The sequence below is a fragment of the Miscanthus floridulus genome, unplaced genomic scaffold (genome assembly GCF_019320115.1).
Source record: "Miscanthus floridulus cultivar M001 unplaced genomic scaffold, ASM1932011v1 os_1198_3, whole genome shotgun sequence".
NCBI classification, from domain to species: Eukaryota; Viridiplantae; Streptophyta; class Magnoliopsida; order Poales; family Poaceae; genus Miscanthus; species Miscanthus floridulus.
This window is the reverse complement of record NW_027097588.1, coordinates 28,021-41,417: the sequence shown is the minus strand read 5'-3', so window position 1 is coordinate 41,417 and position 13,397 is coordinate 28,021. Positions and strand designations below refer to the sequence as shown.

At 46.2% G+C, this 13,397-nt stretch overlaps 1 protein-coding gene across 1 annotated transcript; it reads left to right on the top strand.

Annotated features, from left to right (window-relative positions):
* The first annotated feature begins 7,680 nt into the window (after positions 1-7,680).
* LOC136533801 (E3 ubiquitin-protein ligase SINA-like 10) lies at positions 7,681-9,209 on the top strand. Its single transcript, XM_066526329.1, has 2 exons — positions 7,681-7,958; positions 8,034-9,209. Exon 2 carries the CDS (start codon positions 8,054-8,056, stop codon positions 8,765-8,767), a length of 714 nt encoding a protein of 237 aa, XP_066382426.1. The 5' UTR covers positions 7,681-7,958; positions 8,034-8,053; the 3' UTR covers positions 8,768-9,209.
* Positions 9,210-13,397: the final 4,188 nt, after the last annotated feature.

Below are 13,397 nucleotides of genomic sequence, written 5' to 3'. Positions count from 1 at the left end.
AAATGTTGTTTTTGTTTGTTTGTTTGCATTACTAAAAATTGCACGCATCTCAAAACCTCCTACTAGTAATTAATTATATTTTTCTAATTATTTTTAACAGGTTCCGCATGGTTCTAGCCCAGTCCATGCCTCCAAGAGGAGTGGACTAGTCCGCCGGGATGTGTCGCCGCCTCCGCCCTCGGCCCTCCCATCACATGATTGCTTGTGTAACTAATAATCGCCAGTTTGTCTTGTTTCAGGCAACATTTGACGGAAACCGGGACGGAGAGAGTATTGGAGCTTGGGACACTGTTCGAGCCTATGCCTAGCTTGCTACACTGCAGACCTAAGCTATGCACGTTCCCAGGGTAAGCGGCTCTGCGCGAGTAGTCGAGTGATCTGTCGTCTGCTGCGCTAGTTCGTTCCTCTTGGAGAATGGAACGGTTTGCTCTTGGAGAAACTACGAGCAGATCGTGCGCTGCAGGCCGATCATTGTATCAATCTTTTATTCTTCTCCAATTTTTTTTTGAAAGATCCGTTATCGGCTTTCATTGATAAGGGAAGAGCACAATATTTACAAGTTTTGGTACAAGGATCGTCCATTTTACATGGCTTTCACATCCTAGTGAGTGTCATGCTACCCCTACGTTTTAGAGTTCTATCTTACATAGGATTTATAGCATCTACAAGAGGCTGCTCCAGTGGAGGCAGCATTGCTTCTAGCCCTCTATTTTCGGCCCATATCCACGTCCTTGCTTCCTCCTGTATTGCTCTGAAGACCTGCTCCGGCGTTCTCGAGGATCTGTGAAAAAACTGATTGTTCATCTCCCTCCATAGCTCCCAGGTTGTCATCATGATCATCGAGCGCACCCCGTCTCTTGCATCTCTTGTCCCACTGTTGCCCATGTCAGCGTACCATTGCCCCAGATCTTTAGTCGGCGTCTAGTGTGTCGGCCTTAGAGCAGCCGCCGAAATCAAGAGCCCACCTTGTCCCAGACATTACTCGAGTAGCTGCATTCCTGAAAAAGATGTGAGACCGTTTCCAGGTTCCTTACACAGAGTTGACAGAAGTAGTCATTTGGCCATTGCCTAAGCATTAGCCTTGCAGCTATCCAAATGCGGTTCTGCAGCATCAACCAAGTGAAGAAGCGGCATTTTGACAGCGCCTTTGTTTTTCATGTGATTTCAGCTGTCATGGATGAGGCCATTCCAAGGAATTGTATTTTATATGCCGATCTTGCCGTGTATTGGCCATCAGCTGTGTGGAGCCAGGTGATCTTATCCTCATGTGTCGGCTGGACATTGAATCCCTATAAGCAAGTCCACAGTGATATAAATTCCTCATCCACCCGCTCCGTCATGCTATAATCGACATCTCTGATCCACTTATCGTCAGCCAGGGCATCACTAACTGTTCTGTTCTTCCTCTTGCTATGTTTGAACAAGGCCGGGTATAAGGTTGCAGGTGCTTGACCATCTAGCCAGCGAGAGGACCAGAACTTAGCCTTGTTCCCATTTTCTAAGACCACACTTGTAGCAGCATTGAAGAGTGCAATGTCATTATTGTCAACCGGTAGCTCCATTCCTTTCCAGGGTCTGTCTGTGTCGTCCCATGAAAACCAGAGCCACTGAAGCCGCAGTGCACGACTGAACTTTTCAAGTTCGATGATGTCTAGGCCACCGTTGACTGTTGGCGTGCATACTTTGGTCCATGCAACCTTGCATTTCCCTCCAGTAAGCTCCTTGTCGCCAGCCCACAAGAATCTTCTACACAGTTTGTCAAGTTCTTTCAAGAAGTTTTTGGGTGCCTTCACCATCGTCAGCAGGTATACCGGGAGGGAGCTAAGCACAGAGCGCACTAACTCCCTACGGCCAGCAACATTCAGCAGGTGCCATTGTCAGCCAACCATCCTCCCTTTAGCTCTATCTTGGATGTACTGCAGGTGCACCATTCTTAACCTTCCAAGTGTGAGAGGTAGTCCTAAGTATTGCATATCAAAGTTTACTCTTGGCCCAGAGAAATCTTGTAGTATCTCTTCCATATCTAGGCCCACACATCTGATCGGGGCCACAATGCTCTTCTGCATATTTATCTGCAATCCCGTGGCTACACCAAAAGCATTCATAATCTCCATGATGCAGGTAATGTCTTGTCGTCTTGGGTTGCTTATCTACGTGTGTTTGTTGGGGCAGAGTGGAAAGAGACGGACACAATCTAGGGCGTGCTTGGATTCACAAATATTATAGAAGCTGGCTAATAGAATCTTGAGAGGGCTCCAGCTCCAAATAATCATAGCTTATAGCTAGTTTTTAGAATCCAGATACCCCAAATTCCGTAATCTTGTAAGTTGAGGGAACCAAGCTTCTTCCAGCTTCAAGTCTTCAAAAGACTATTCTGCTACTCTCTCTTTCTTTCATAACTACAACATAAAATAAAATAGTGAGGGTATTAATGTAATTTTATTTACTCTAGAAAGTTGTCTGCCTGAGATTTTATAATATATGGATCCAATCAGCCCCAACTTATATTCTATAATCTAGCTTCTAGCAATCTAATTTTTAAAATCCAGCTTCCACAGTCTAAGATGTATCCAAACAAGGCCCTAGCTTTTAGGGATGAGGCGAGCCCTGTTATTGGTTTGCTTAAGAGGATAGAATGGTTCATGTTTTCTCCTTATTCAAAAAGGACGAAGGGGAATGAGGTGGATGACACTCAGGCTTCCTACTCTGAAAAACATCCTTCAGCGTGATGAGGTCTCGTGCGCCAGGTGTCCCTCTACAGTGGAAACCTATCAACACTCACATTTTTGCTTCTAGCTCCCTTGCCAGTTGCCACCGCAGTTTGCACGTTGCTCGGTGCCTGCTCCTATGAGATTCTGTTAACCGACCGTGCGAAATCGGCTTCAGCATGTCCCTTTCCCTACTTTGGGTGTCGTGCGGGTTCTGCTCTGGAGATTGTGGCTCTCAAGGAGGTAAGCGCGATAATGTCGTGGACGTCATTAGGCGCACAGTGCAGAACTTGTAGTTTTAGAGTTGCCGATACAAAAGTGGTTCAAGACCTTAGAACTTGGATTAATTTTCTTTTTTTCTATCTCTTCTCAAATTTTGGGCGTCCATTGATGCCGTGTAATGTCAAGCTTCTTTGCTCTTCACTCTCTATACTCTATTGTCTCTTTCGTGCAATATAAATAGGTTGTTCAAAAAAAATACTTCTGAGCTGTGTATGTAGTCGATGATCCACGCCGAGTGCGGCATGGTTCCCCAAGCGCTGACGACAACCTCTCTCCCATTGTACTTCGCCTCGACGAAGCCATTCGTCCCCTAAAACTTAGACACCCGCACTCTAAATGTGTATCCAGGTCCTGTCCTCCCACTTCATGTAGTCGATGATCCACGCCGAGTGTGGCATAGTTCCCCAAACGCTGACGACAACCTCTCTCCCATTGTGCTTCGCCTCGACGAAGCCATTCGTCCCCTAAAACTCAGACACCCGCACTCTAAATGCGTCCCTTGTAGAAAGGTATACACCATCGATATGTGTGTTGATGGTGACAGCTCCCATTAATCCTGGTAGGGGTTAAGATTCTACCCTAACCACACTCCAGCCTTAATTTTTTAAAGAATGGTCCAATCGTAATCCCATCTTTTACAAAATTTTATGTCCTAATCTAACTTTAGCTTGTTGAGATTAAATACCCACACATACACAGGGAAGCAAGCAACCTATATTTGAAATTACTGACGACAACAAAATTGATAATAGCAACCCATGTGATTTATTTTTTATTTTTCTAGGATTTAATTTCTTTTCTGTTTTTTAGTTATTTAATTGTATCATAAATTTTTAGCACCCCTAATCTTGACCGAGGTAAATATTCATTCTTTAATTAGTCTAGAGGAATATAATCTATCTATCTATCTCTCCTTTAGGTTATTTATTTAATAAATCATGTAATAAAGCACTAAATAACAATTGAATTGTTGAATATTGAGTGTTGATCATAATAGTATGTTGATCGATATGATGAATGTTAAGTAATGTGTTCTGAATAGGAGAGAGAGAGGGAGGAATTATGATGAATGCTAAGTAATGTGTTGGAACTGACTGTTCCGAATAGGGGAGAGAGAGGGAGGGAGGAGAGAGCTCGGCAGTGGAGAGGGTACACACGAGGGTTTTCAACAAGTACAAATGAGTGAGAGGTGAGAACCCTTGCTCTCATGGCCTTGTGCACTTATAGGCAATGCCTATTCACAAGTGTCCCCTTGGTGGGGTACTCTAGCTACTAGTTGGACCTCTTCTAAAGGGAGATTTGTTCCACATACCTCATGGATTTCGCCAACATCGCTCCTGGCAAACACTTCTGCAAAAGGGGCTTCGCCAACACTTTAGCGACTTCAACGACTCACCCACACCAACACTTTGACGCAAGGGTCCTCAACATCATCTTCGGTGACTGCAATGACTAACCTAGATGTAGTGGTTGTTGTTGCCTTTGTTCTTCTTGTACATGATGGAGGTTTTGATGATTGGGTTTATCTTCTTGTACATGGTATTCACAATTTTAGAAATATATATGGGCATTTTATTTCCTTTTTGGCCTCACACACATCTCTCCTTCTCTCTCTCTCTCCATCTAGATTAGATCTAGATGAAAAATTTTCCATTCATGGTGATCAAGCTACGCATTACTAAACTTGAAATTGATGCTACACGGAGATACATGTAAGAGCAATAATATGACAGAAGATGGGCAACTGATTTGAGCTCAAATGATGCTAAAACAATGGAGGAAATCATCATGTGCCACCTCTGAAAGGATCAAGATGCCCAAGAGGGGGGGTGAATTGGGCTAATTCTAAATTTTCTTGCAATAATCAAATCCTATGGTTAGCCCAATTAACCCCTTGTGCCTAGAAAAGTGTTTCTATTAATCTAATGCACACCGGACTTACAACCTATGTTCCAAACTTACTCAGGCATGGCAATTCTATGAATGTAAAGACAAGTATTGAATTGCTTAAAGTAAATGCTCAAAGTAAATAGAGAGAGAGGAACGCAGCGATATTTTGCCGAGGTATCGGAGAGTCGCCACTCCCCACTAGTCCTCGTTGGAGCACCCGCGCAAGGGTGTAGCCCCCCCCCCCTTGATCCGCGCAAGGATCAAGTGCTCTCTACGGGTTGATTCTTCGACACTCCGTCGCGGCGAATCACCCAAAACCGCTCACAACTTGAGTTGGGTCACCCACAAGCTCCGCCGGGTGATCACCAAGCTCTCAATCACCACCAAGCCGTCTAGGTGATGGCGATCACCAAGAGTAACAAGCACGAACTCTCACTTGACCACGCGAAGCCTAATGAGAACGGTGGATGCACACTTTGCTACTCTTGATTCACTAATGAGGCTACTCTCTTGGATTCACGAATCTCAATCACCTCACTAGGACCTTGCTCTTCTTGGCACTCACAAACGTGTTTCTCAGCTATTGGAATGAGCAAAAGTGACTCCACACACGAGTGAAGCTTCTATTTATAAGGCAGCCTGAAAAACGAACCGTTATGAGCTTCTGCGGGGTGATCGGATGCTCTAGTCATGTTGACCGGACGCTCCGGTCAGTTCAACCCACATTCCAGTGTTTAAGTGTTGACCGGACGCTGGCAGGGTCCGATCACCACTGACCGAACGCGTCCGGTCGCATTAAACCCTCACTGGATGCTTACTGTACTCGACCGGACGCGTCCAGTCGCAGATTTCCTTCTCTAGAACCTTACTGGAGTCGACCGGACGCTGCCTCTCAGCGTCCGGTCATTTGACCACTCCAGCGTCCGGTCGCACCGAACGCAGTCTCTTGATCAAATGAACTGACCGGACCCTGCGGCCAGCGTCCGGTCGCACCAGAGCCAGCGTCCGGTCAGCATTTGACCCTCCATTCACTTCCAACTCTCGAACATATGTGAATGAAGTTTGCTCCATAGTATCATAGGGCTGTTGTGGAGCTACCTAGAGCTAGTTTTAACAAGTGTGCACCACACCTAACTCACTAGACTCACCTAGGTCAAGCTATCCATTCATATCCCCCTTAATAGTACGGCCAAAGGAAAAACAAAGTCCTAAACTACTCTAAGTGTCACTCCAACTCCAATCGACACTTAGAACTAGTCATCCTTAACCTTGTCGTCCATCCTTTGAAAACCGAAATGATTTCCATTGTAGGGGCATGACAACCTTGATTGCCCAATTGATCTCCATTACCATGACCTAACTTAATTGCCTCTGCAAAACACACGTTAGTCATAGTAATCTTGTATTGTCATTAATCACCGAAACCCAACTAGGGGCCTAGATGCTTTCAACCTCTATATCAAATCCCATCCAAAGACGCAAAAGCCAGGAAACAAAACAACAAAAAGTCATACGAGAGCACAAACTAACTCTTAGATCAAACTTCTTCAAAGAAATGAAGATCAGCCCCCACCCTTTGAGAAAACACTTTTTGGGGGACTCTTAGAGCTTGTCCATTCAGATAACACCTGTCCAAGTAAGGGAGTGAGGAGCTTAGGGAGGAAGAAGTAGTGGCAAAAAATAGGTCTTTCAATAATAGAGCCAGACATTCTAAGATGACCACTTTTATATATTTTTTTTAAAAAAAATGCTGCCTTTCTAAGGGGGTTCACTTCTATTAATGTCTACTCCCTTCATTCTAAATTAAATAACTTTTCAAGGTTTAAAATTTGTCAAAAAATAACATTCTACAAAACACACGGTACACCGCCTCTTAATATGGAAGCTAATCACAGGTGCATGCAAATGAGAACTGCCAAATTCAGAAGATATCCTCGGAGATAGAAAAGGGATGAGGATAGATGCGTCTTTTATCCACATCCTTAATTTATCTAAAAGTTTCAAGAGAATTGTTTATTTTGAATGGAGGGATTATTTATCGAGTTAGGGCCACCTCATTTTTTAAAAACCGGCACTAAGAATGTCCACCTCTATTAATTAGGAGCTATCTTTAAAAACCTTTTATTAATAATAGTACACCAAGCATGCTATAGGCGTGGCCTACCTAAGCGTACACCTCCCAGGCATCATGCATATGTGCATGCAGATCAAGCCAGGGAGAGCTAAAGTATATGCGGTGAAGATTCTTGTAGTAACAATATAATTTTGATTTTATCGTGGGTATGGTGACTGGGTGAGACCACACCTGCAGGCCGTAGTCAATAGTATAAATTCACCCTGATCAAGCAAGGGATTACCTGCGTGGGATTGTAATCCATGTTAATTTTTTTCTAGGTTTTTCTTTTCTTTTCTGGCTTTTAGTTACTTAATTGTGTCATAAATTTTTAAAACTAATGGCTATAATTTGTTAGAGCTATTATATCAAACTATCGCAACGGTAACCGGAGTAATGTAGCAAACATAAATTGCTATCTAGAGATACCATTTACCTCCAATCATAGGGTTTGATGAAAGCCTTTTTTTTTTTGAAATTCTGCAACTGCCTCCTCTATTCTGGTGTATGATATGACTCAGCAGCTTGTTTGCTCGTTCACGCCACACATAGCCGGTTGGGGCCAGAAGAGGCTTCTCTTCTTGTGCTTGTGGTCACCACCGAGCTCACCTTCTGATCCGTTCCCCAAACCGAATAAGATGATTTGGTACGTTGCTGCTGGCACCACACTTGAGTGACAGGAGGAGATGGCTGAACAGAGCAAGAGGGGCTCGCAGCTGGAGAACGGCGAGCACGGCCACAACGGCAAGAAGGCGAGGGCGCAGGCCATGCCCAACGGCGTGATCAAGCGGGAGCAGCAAGAGATAGACGAGGCAGCAGAGGATGAAGAAGAGCAGGAGGAAGGAGAGGTTAGCCAGGGCAGCAGCGCGGAAGCCATGGAGGAGGCGCAGATCAATTTGACGTTTGGGCTCACCTTGTTCCACTGCCGATCTTGTCGCCTTCCCCTCAAGCCTCCAACGTTCAAGGTCGGTTGCTCTGTTCTCATCATCGACATGTCATCGAGATCACTGATGAAAACTAAAGATTTTTTGTGCTTTCAGTGTGAGTACGGGCACGTGATATGCGGCACCTGCTGCAACAGCCACGAGCAGGTGTGCCGCGGCGCCGCCATCTACTCGCCGTGCGTGGAGGGTCCGCCTTCGTGCGCGAAGCCAAGCAGCCCTGCGCGTACGAGGAGTTCGGGTGCAAGAGCTCCGTGGTGTACTTCGAGGCGGCGGACCACCAGCGCGCGTGCCAGTGGGCGCCCTGCTCGTGCCCGGACCCCGGCTGCGGCTTCTTCAGCTCGCCGGCGAGGCTGGCCGACCACTTCGCTGGCGCCCACTCCTGGCCCGTCACGGAGATGAGCTACGGGAAGCCGCTCAGGGTCACCCTTCCGCCGCCGCAGGGCTGGCACGTGCTGGTGGGCGAGGAGGGCCGGCGCGTGTTCCTGGTGTCCGCGTGCACGCTAGGCGCGGCCGCCGCGGTGTCGCTGGTGTGCGTGAGGGCCAACGGCGACGCGGCGGAGGGGGCGCCCCAGTTCAGGTGCAAGCTCTGGGCGGAGGCCGCCAGCAGCAAGGAGAGCGTGGCAATGATGATGTCCATGGTGCGGAGCAGCAGCATGTCCGGCGCCGGTGCGTTCTCGGCCGCCGACCAGGCCATGTTCCTTGCGATGCCACCGGAGATCCTGGACGACGTGTCCGGCGAGGCGCCCGTCCTCATGGTTCGCATCGACAGAGCAGGCGCTGCTGCCAAGTCGACCAAGCACCGAGGAGCTCTGGCTCTAGGAGGCTGCTGACCTGCACTGATGGCTGAGGATGCTACCGTGGCAGGCTGGCAGCCATGACTGCTTGGAACACAATGATGCATGGCAATTGGCAAATGCAAGGGAGCCGAGCCTTTGGCAGCTTGTGACTGTTTTGTGGGGGGAGATTTTGCTTGTGATTCAGTGATTGTTATTGACCTTGATGTTAGCATACCGGGTTTGGTATTCACGAAATTCATTAGGCTATGATAGCGAGTAGATCATCATAGGAAAGGAGGATATGCCAACGTAGAGGAATTAATAATAGTGAGTAGATCATCATTAGGCTATGTTAGAGCTTTTATCGTCGACGCATTTCTTCAAAAATCAAAATTCTGTTTAAAAATCAGGTCGTTTCTGCTGTGCAGAGAGAGCGCCATGACGGTCCTCCAGGTTCGTTTGGTTTTGCTGAGTTGTACACTTGTAAGAGTACCGGACTTACCGGTCAGGTCCATGTTCTTTTACTGTTAGAGCAGGTATAATAATCGCCTTTTAGCGGGCGAGGAGGATCCACGTCATCCAAAAACCAGCCACGTAAAGAGAGAGAATTTGGAGCGGGCGGTAAACTCCTCGCCGACTGCAGCGCAACGTACGAAGAGAAAACGTCTTTTTCTAGCCGGCTGCGAGCGAGAAGCTGGCGTTTCTTTCCCATTTCACGTACTCTTGTACTGTGATCATTAAATGCTACAGCCCGTCAAACAGCTAAGCTATAATATGAGTTAGCTATATAACTGACTGTATATGACATGGCATGCTCTTGCAGCCGGCAGCAGGCTAAATTGTTAGACTTGCTCTTATAACTACCTGCCGATCGTTCATGCTTTCCCAGTTCCCTTTGATCAATCATTACCTGTTTATTAGGAGTAGAACTTTTTCCAAGATTTTTTTTTTGCGATCCAATCATTGCAGAGTTACGTACATGAACTTGCATCCTCTGTACATAGGCCTCTATGATACACGTCACCGTCATGACAACCTTCCCAGAGGCCAGTGCGTTTTTTTTTTTTTGGATCAAACGTTTTTCCTCTTCCGTCTTCAGTTCCAATGCTTGCAGTTGGTCTCTTGCCTTTTTTATGCTTTGTGACAAACTGACAATAAACCATTACAATTGGTTTCATCCAAATAACCTTGCTATAGGCCTGTAAGCTACACGGCGGTGCCGGATTGGAGGCCACGCTGTATGGCGGCGCAGTAACACGGTGGACACGCTGGATCTGGCAGGAAGCGGTCCATGGTGGTGAGACAGAGGCTGGTTAAGGACAAAGGCCACACGCTGGGTTGGCATGGCTAGCGCCAAGTGGCGGTTGAGGCATGACCTCGACTGTGTCTTCGGGCGACGTCGACAATGGCAGCTCAGCAGGGCCCTGGATTTGGCACCGACATCGTGGTGTTGGCGATTTGCGCTCAAAGATGACGTCATGGATGAGATACGCTTGGCATGCCACACTTCAACGCGGCGGGTGTGGATGGATGGCTCAGGGCTTTAAAGCTTGGCTGTTGTGACCGGAGCCAATGGCGACGACGCTCGTGGGGGCTGCTCTCCCTGTTGGGGATGGTGGGGTGGGGGGTCATTGAGGTGCTCTCCCTCCCACTTTGTAGGACTTGTTAGGTGCCACTTTGTAGGACTTGTTAGGTGAAAACTGTCTAGTTTCCTAAACAATCGCTAACGGTGTTCCCGGCTCTGCATCCTTCCTTGATGCGTCGTTTCGGAGATCTTGTTCACCGGTTGCCTCTTGGCACTCTTGCTACACCGTGCAGGGACGCTTGACTTGCTTGAAAGAGTTTGCTATGGCGAAGTCGGAGTTTTTGTGTTGAGTTTAGCATAGCTCAGCAACAATGACGCTCAACAACCTCTCTAGGGCGATGTTAGTTTTCCCCCTAGGTGTGTGTTGTGTCTTTTGAATGTTAGGGTCTTTCTGCATGTTTCCTTTTAATTAACCATGCGAGTGTAAGGTTTTTAGGTCTAGATTTCCATATAAACTGGGTCAACTCTTTTTACTTAACTGAAAAACAAAGCTCGTGCTAGTGCGTTCAAAAAAAGAGACTAATGCGTTTGTGGACCAAATATTCTTCCTCTCCCGTCTTCGGTTCCAACTCTGCGGTTGGTGTCTTGCCTTTTATGCCTTGTGCCAAATAAGTAGGTACCGGTACTAGTTCCCTCCGACCTCGGTCAAGTAATAAGAGAGATACTAGTAAATCTGGTATAAATCAAGAAAAATTTAAGCACCCACATTAAATTGAGAGCTTGAACTTAATGGACAGGATCACAAGAAATCCAATCAACTGAGTTGAGCTTAGTTTGCTCATAATTAATTGTTGTTACTTGATTGACATGCACATGGAGGCTGGATTTTGGTTAACTGACACTGCTGCAGAACACAATCCCTATGGGTCCATTAGTGAGAGATGTGCTAGAGCCGGCGGTGATCTATAGCTTCGCTCAGGTCATAAACTTAGGATCCTGACAATGATTGAGATTCCTTGTGATCCGGCACTGAAGCCCCCTCTCACTGTCAGATAGACATGACAAACCGATAGTAATATAGGGAATATTACTATTAGGCCAGGCCACAACCCACAACCCAGGAGTGATATACCAATACTAGGTTATGGCTTGACAAAAAACGAGAACACAATATCCATGTAAACGTAGCTTGCATAGTGATACGCATAATTAATATATGGCTAAAGGTAGTTCTTCTTCTTCTAAATCTCAAAAATATAAAGGTAGTTCTTCAACAAGCATCCACTGAGTACTTGGGGATATATTTCTATAAGGGATAGATAAAAAGTTAATTTAAAATTATATTTAATTTTATTTTATGATATTTCTATAAGGGATAGATAGAAAGGCAATTTAGAATTATGTTTTAAAAAACAAAGGTAGAATTATATTAGAGAGAAAATGAACAATGAGAACGTGAAGCCCTAAGTGCTACTTTTATATGCGAGAGCGACAATTGGGTCTCTAGGCCTTGCGAGACCCGCCTTCGTCAATAGATTTTTCTAGGCGATATTTTATATGGTGTCTCCTAAAATGATTTGTCCGCCTCCGTAAATGGTGTTGTGTCTGTCTCTGATAATGCCGAGTGTCTATCTCCCAAAATGTTCTTAGTAGTGTTGCACAAGCTTCCCACCAGGATTTGGAGTTTCCTTGCCGAGGGGCATTTTTTTTGTTTCGTAACTGTTTCTAATATTGTAGTACCTTAAACTCTAAACCCTAAACCCTAATTAGCGAAACAACAGCTAGGATATTTTCGGATGTCAAAAAGAAAGAAAAAGACCCAAACTGGTGCCAGAGAGCCTGCAGTGGAAATAGAGAGAGTATTTTCAGTAGACCCAAACTGGCTTGTCGTTGGGTTTGCCACTTTGCCGTGATGTTTCTCTTCATTGGGTATGCAATTGCTGGCTTGCTTCACATCTTATGCTTGACATGTGTTTTGTTGAAACGGCAGCGTTTGGTTTATTTGTTGATCTTGTGTGTCAAACTTGCGGGGGTTAAGACATGGAAAAATGTAGGTGTGATGACCAGTGGCGGAGTGTGGGGACTAAATAAGCGGGGGCCAAATTGATTCATAAGATCATAGTTGAAATACAGTCATCACCACTAAATAAGCGGGGGCCAAATTGTTTCATAAGATTATTTTCAGTAGCGCACTGTTCATCATACTGTTTGCTGAATCCAATTTTCTCTCTCCTCTCCTTCTCTCTCACTGTAGCAACTGGAGCAGCCTGAGCCACATTTCGCTGGCTCCTCCTGCTCCGGCGTGCTACAGTGCCGGAGCCGAGCATACGGGAGCCAGCCCAAAGAGGCCCTACGTTTCCAAGCTCCTCCTCGCACTGCACAAAACAGCTCCAGCTGCCAAAGTGCTCCGGCGGAGGAGCCATTTTGGACAGAGGCGTTTGGTACAGCTCGTGCAGGAGCCGAAGCTGGAGCCCCTCTAGGAGCCGTGCCAAACAGGCACTTACTCATTTATATCTGTCAATTTTTTAGATTAGGGTTAAGTTCGATTTGGGATTCACATATTAAGCATCATACATTTGGTTTTTTCTGTCTTTCTTTCAATTGGAGTGTGCCATTTAACTGGCCCTGTGTGATGCAGTACGAAATGACGGACGATGGCTATGGCTCTATTCACTTGTCTTATGAGCCGTATTGTTCAGCGATGGAATAATATTTTTCTCTCATAACAAACAAATCAACGAACAGTACTTTCAGCCATAGCTTTTTAGCGAAGCGAACAGGGCTATAGCTCTCGACAAATCTATGGAGCAGCCACGGCCCGAAAATAGGATCCAAACGCCCCTAGGCCCGGCCCACGAAGGCGAACTTGGAGGAACAATGCATACGTGTTACACGTGAACAATAATAACCCGAACGAACTTGCGTGAGCTTAGGGACAGGCGCCCACACAGCAGCAGGACTAGGAGCCGACGCATGGCGTCGCACACCAAACAAGAAACAAAAACAACTAGACCTAACCCTAGACAGGGTGACACGGGTACTAGAACACTGAACACCACGCATGCAAAGCGAGAGCAGCGGCTACATGGGTGCACGTCGCCGCAGAGCAGAGATACTAGATGCTAGTTCATACTGACTCCGCCATGCGGCTGGTAGCGT

Coding starts and splice junctions, on each gene's coding strand:
- LOC136533801 (XM_066526329.1), top strand. CDS start 8,054: ATGCGGCACCTGCTGCAACAGCCACGAGCAGGTGTGCCGCGGCGCCGC.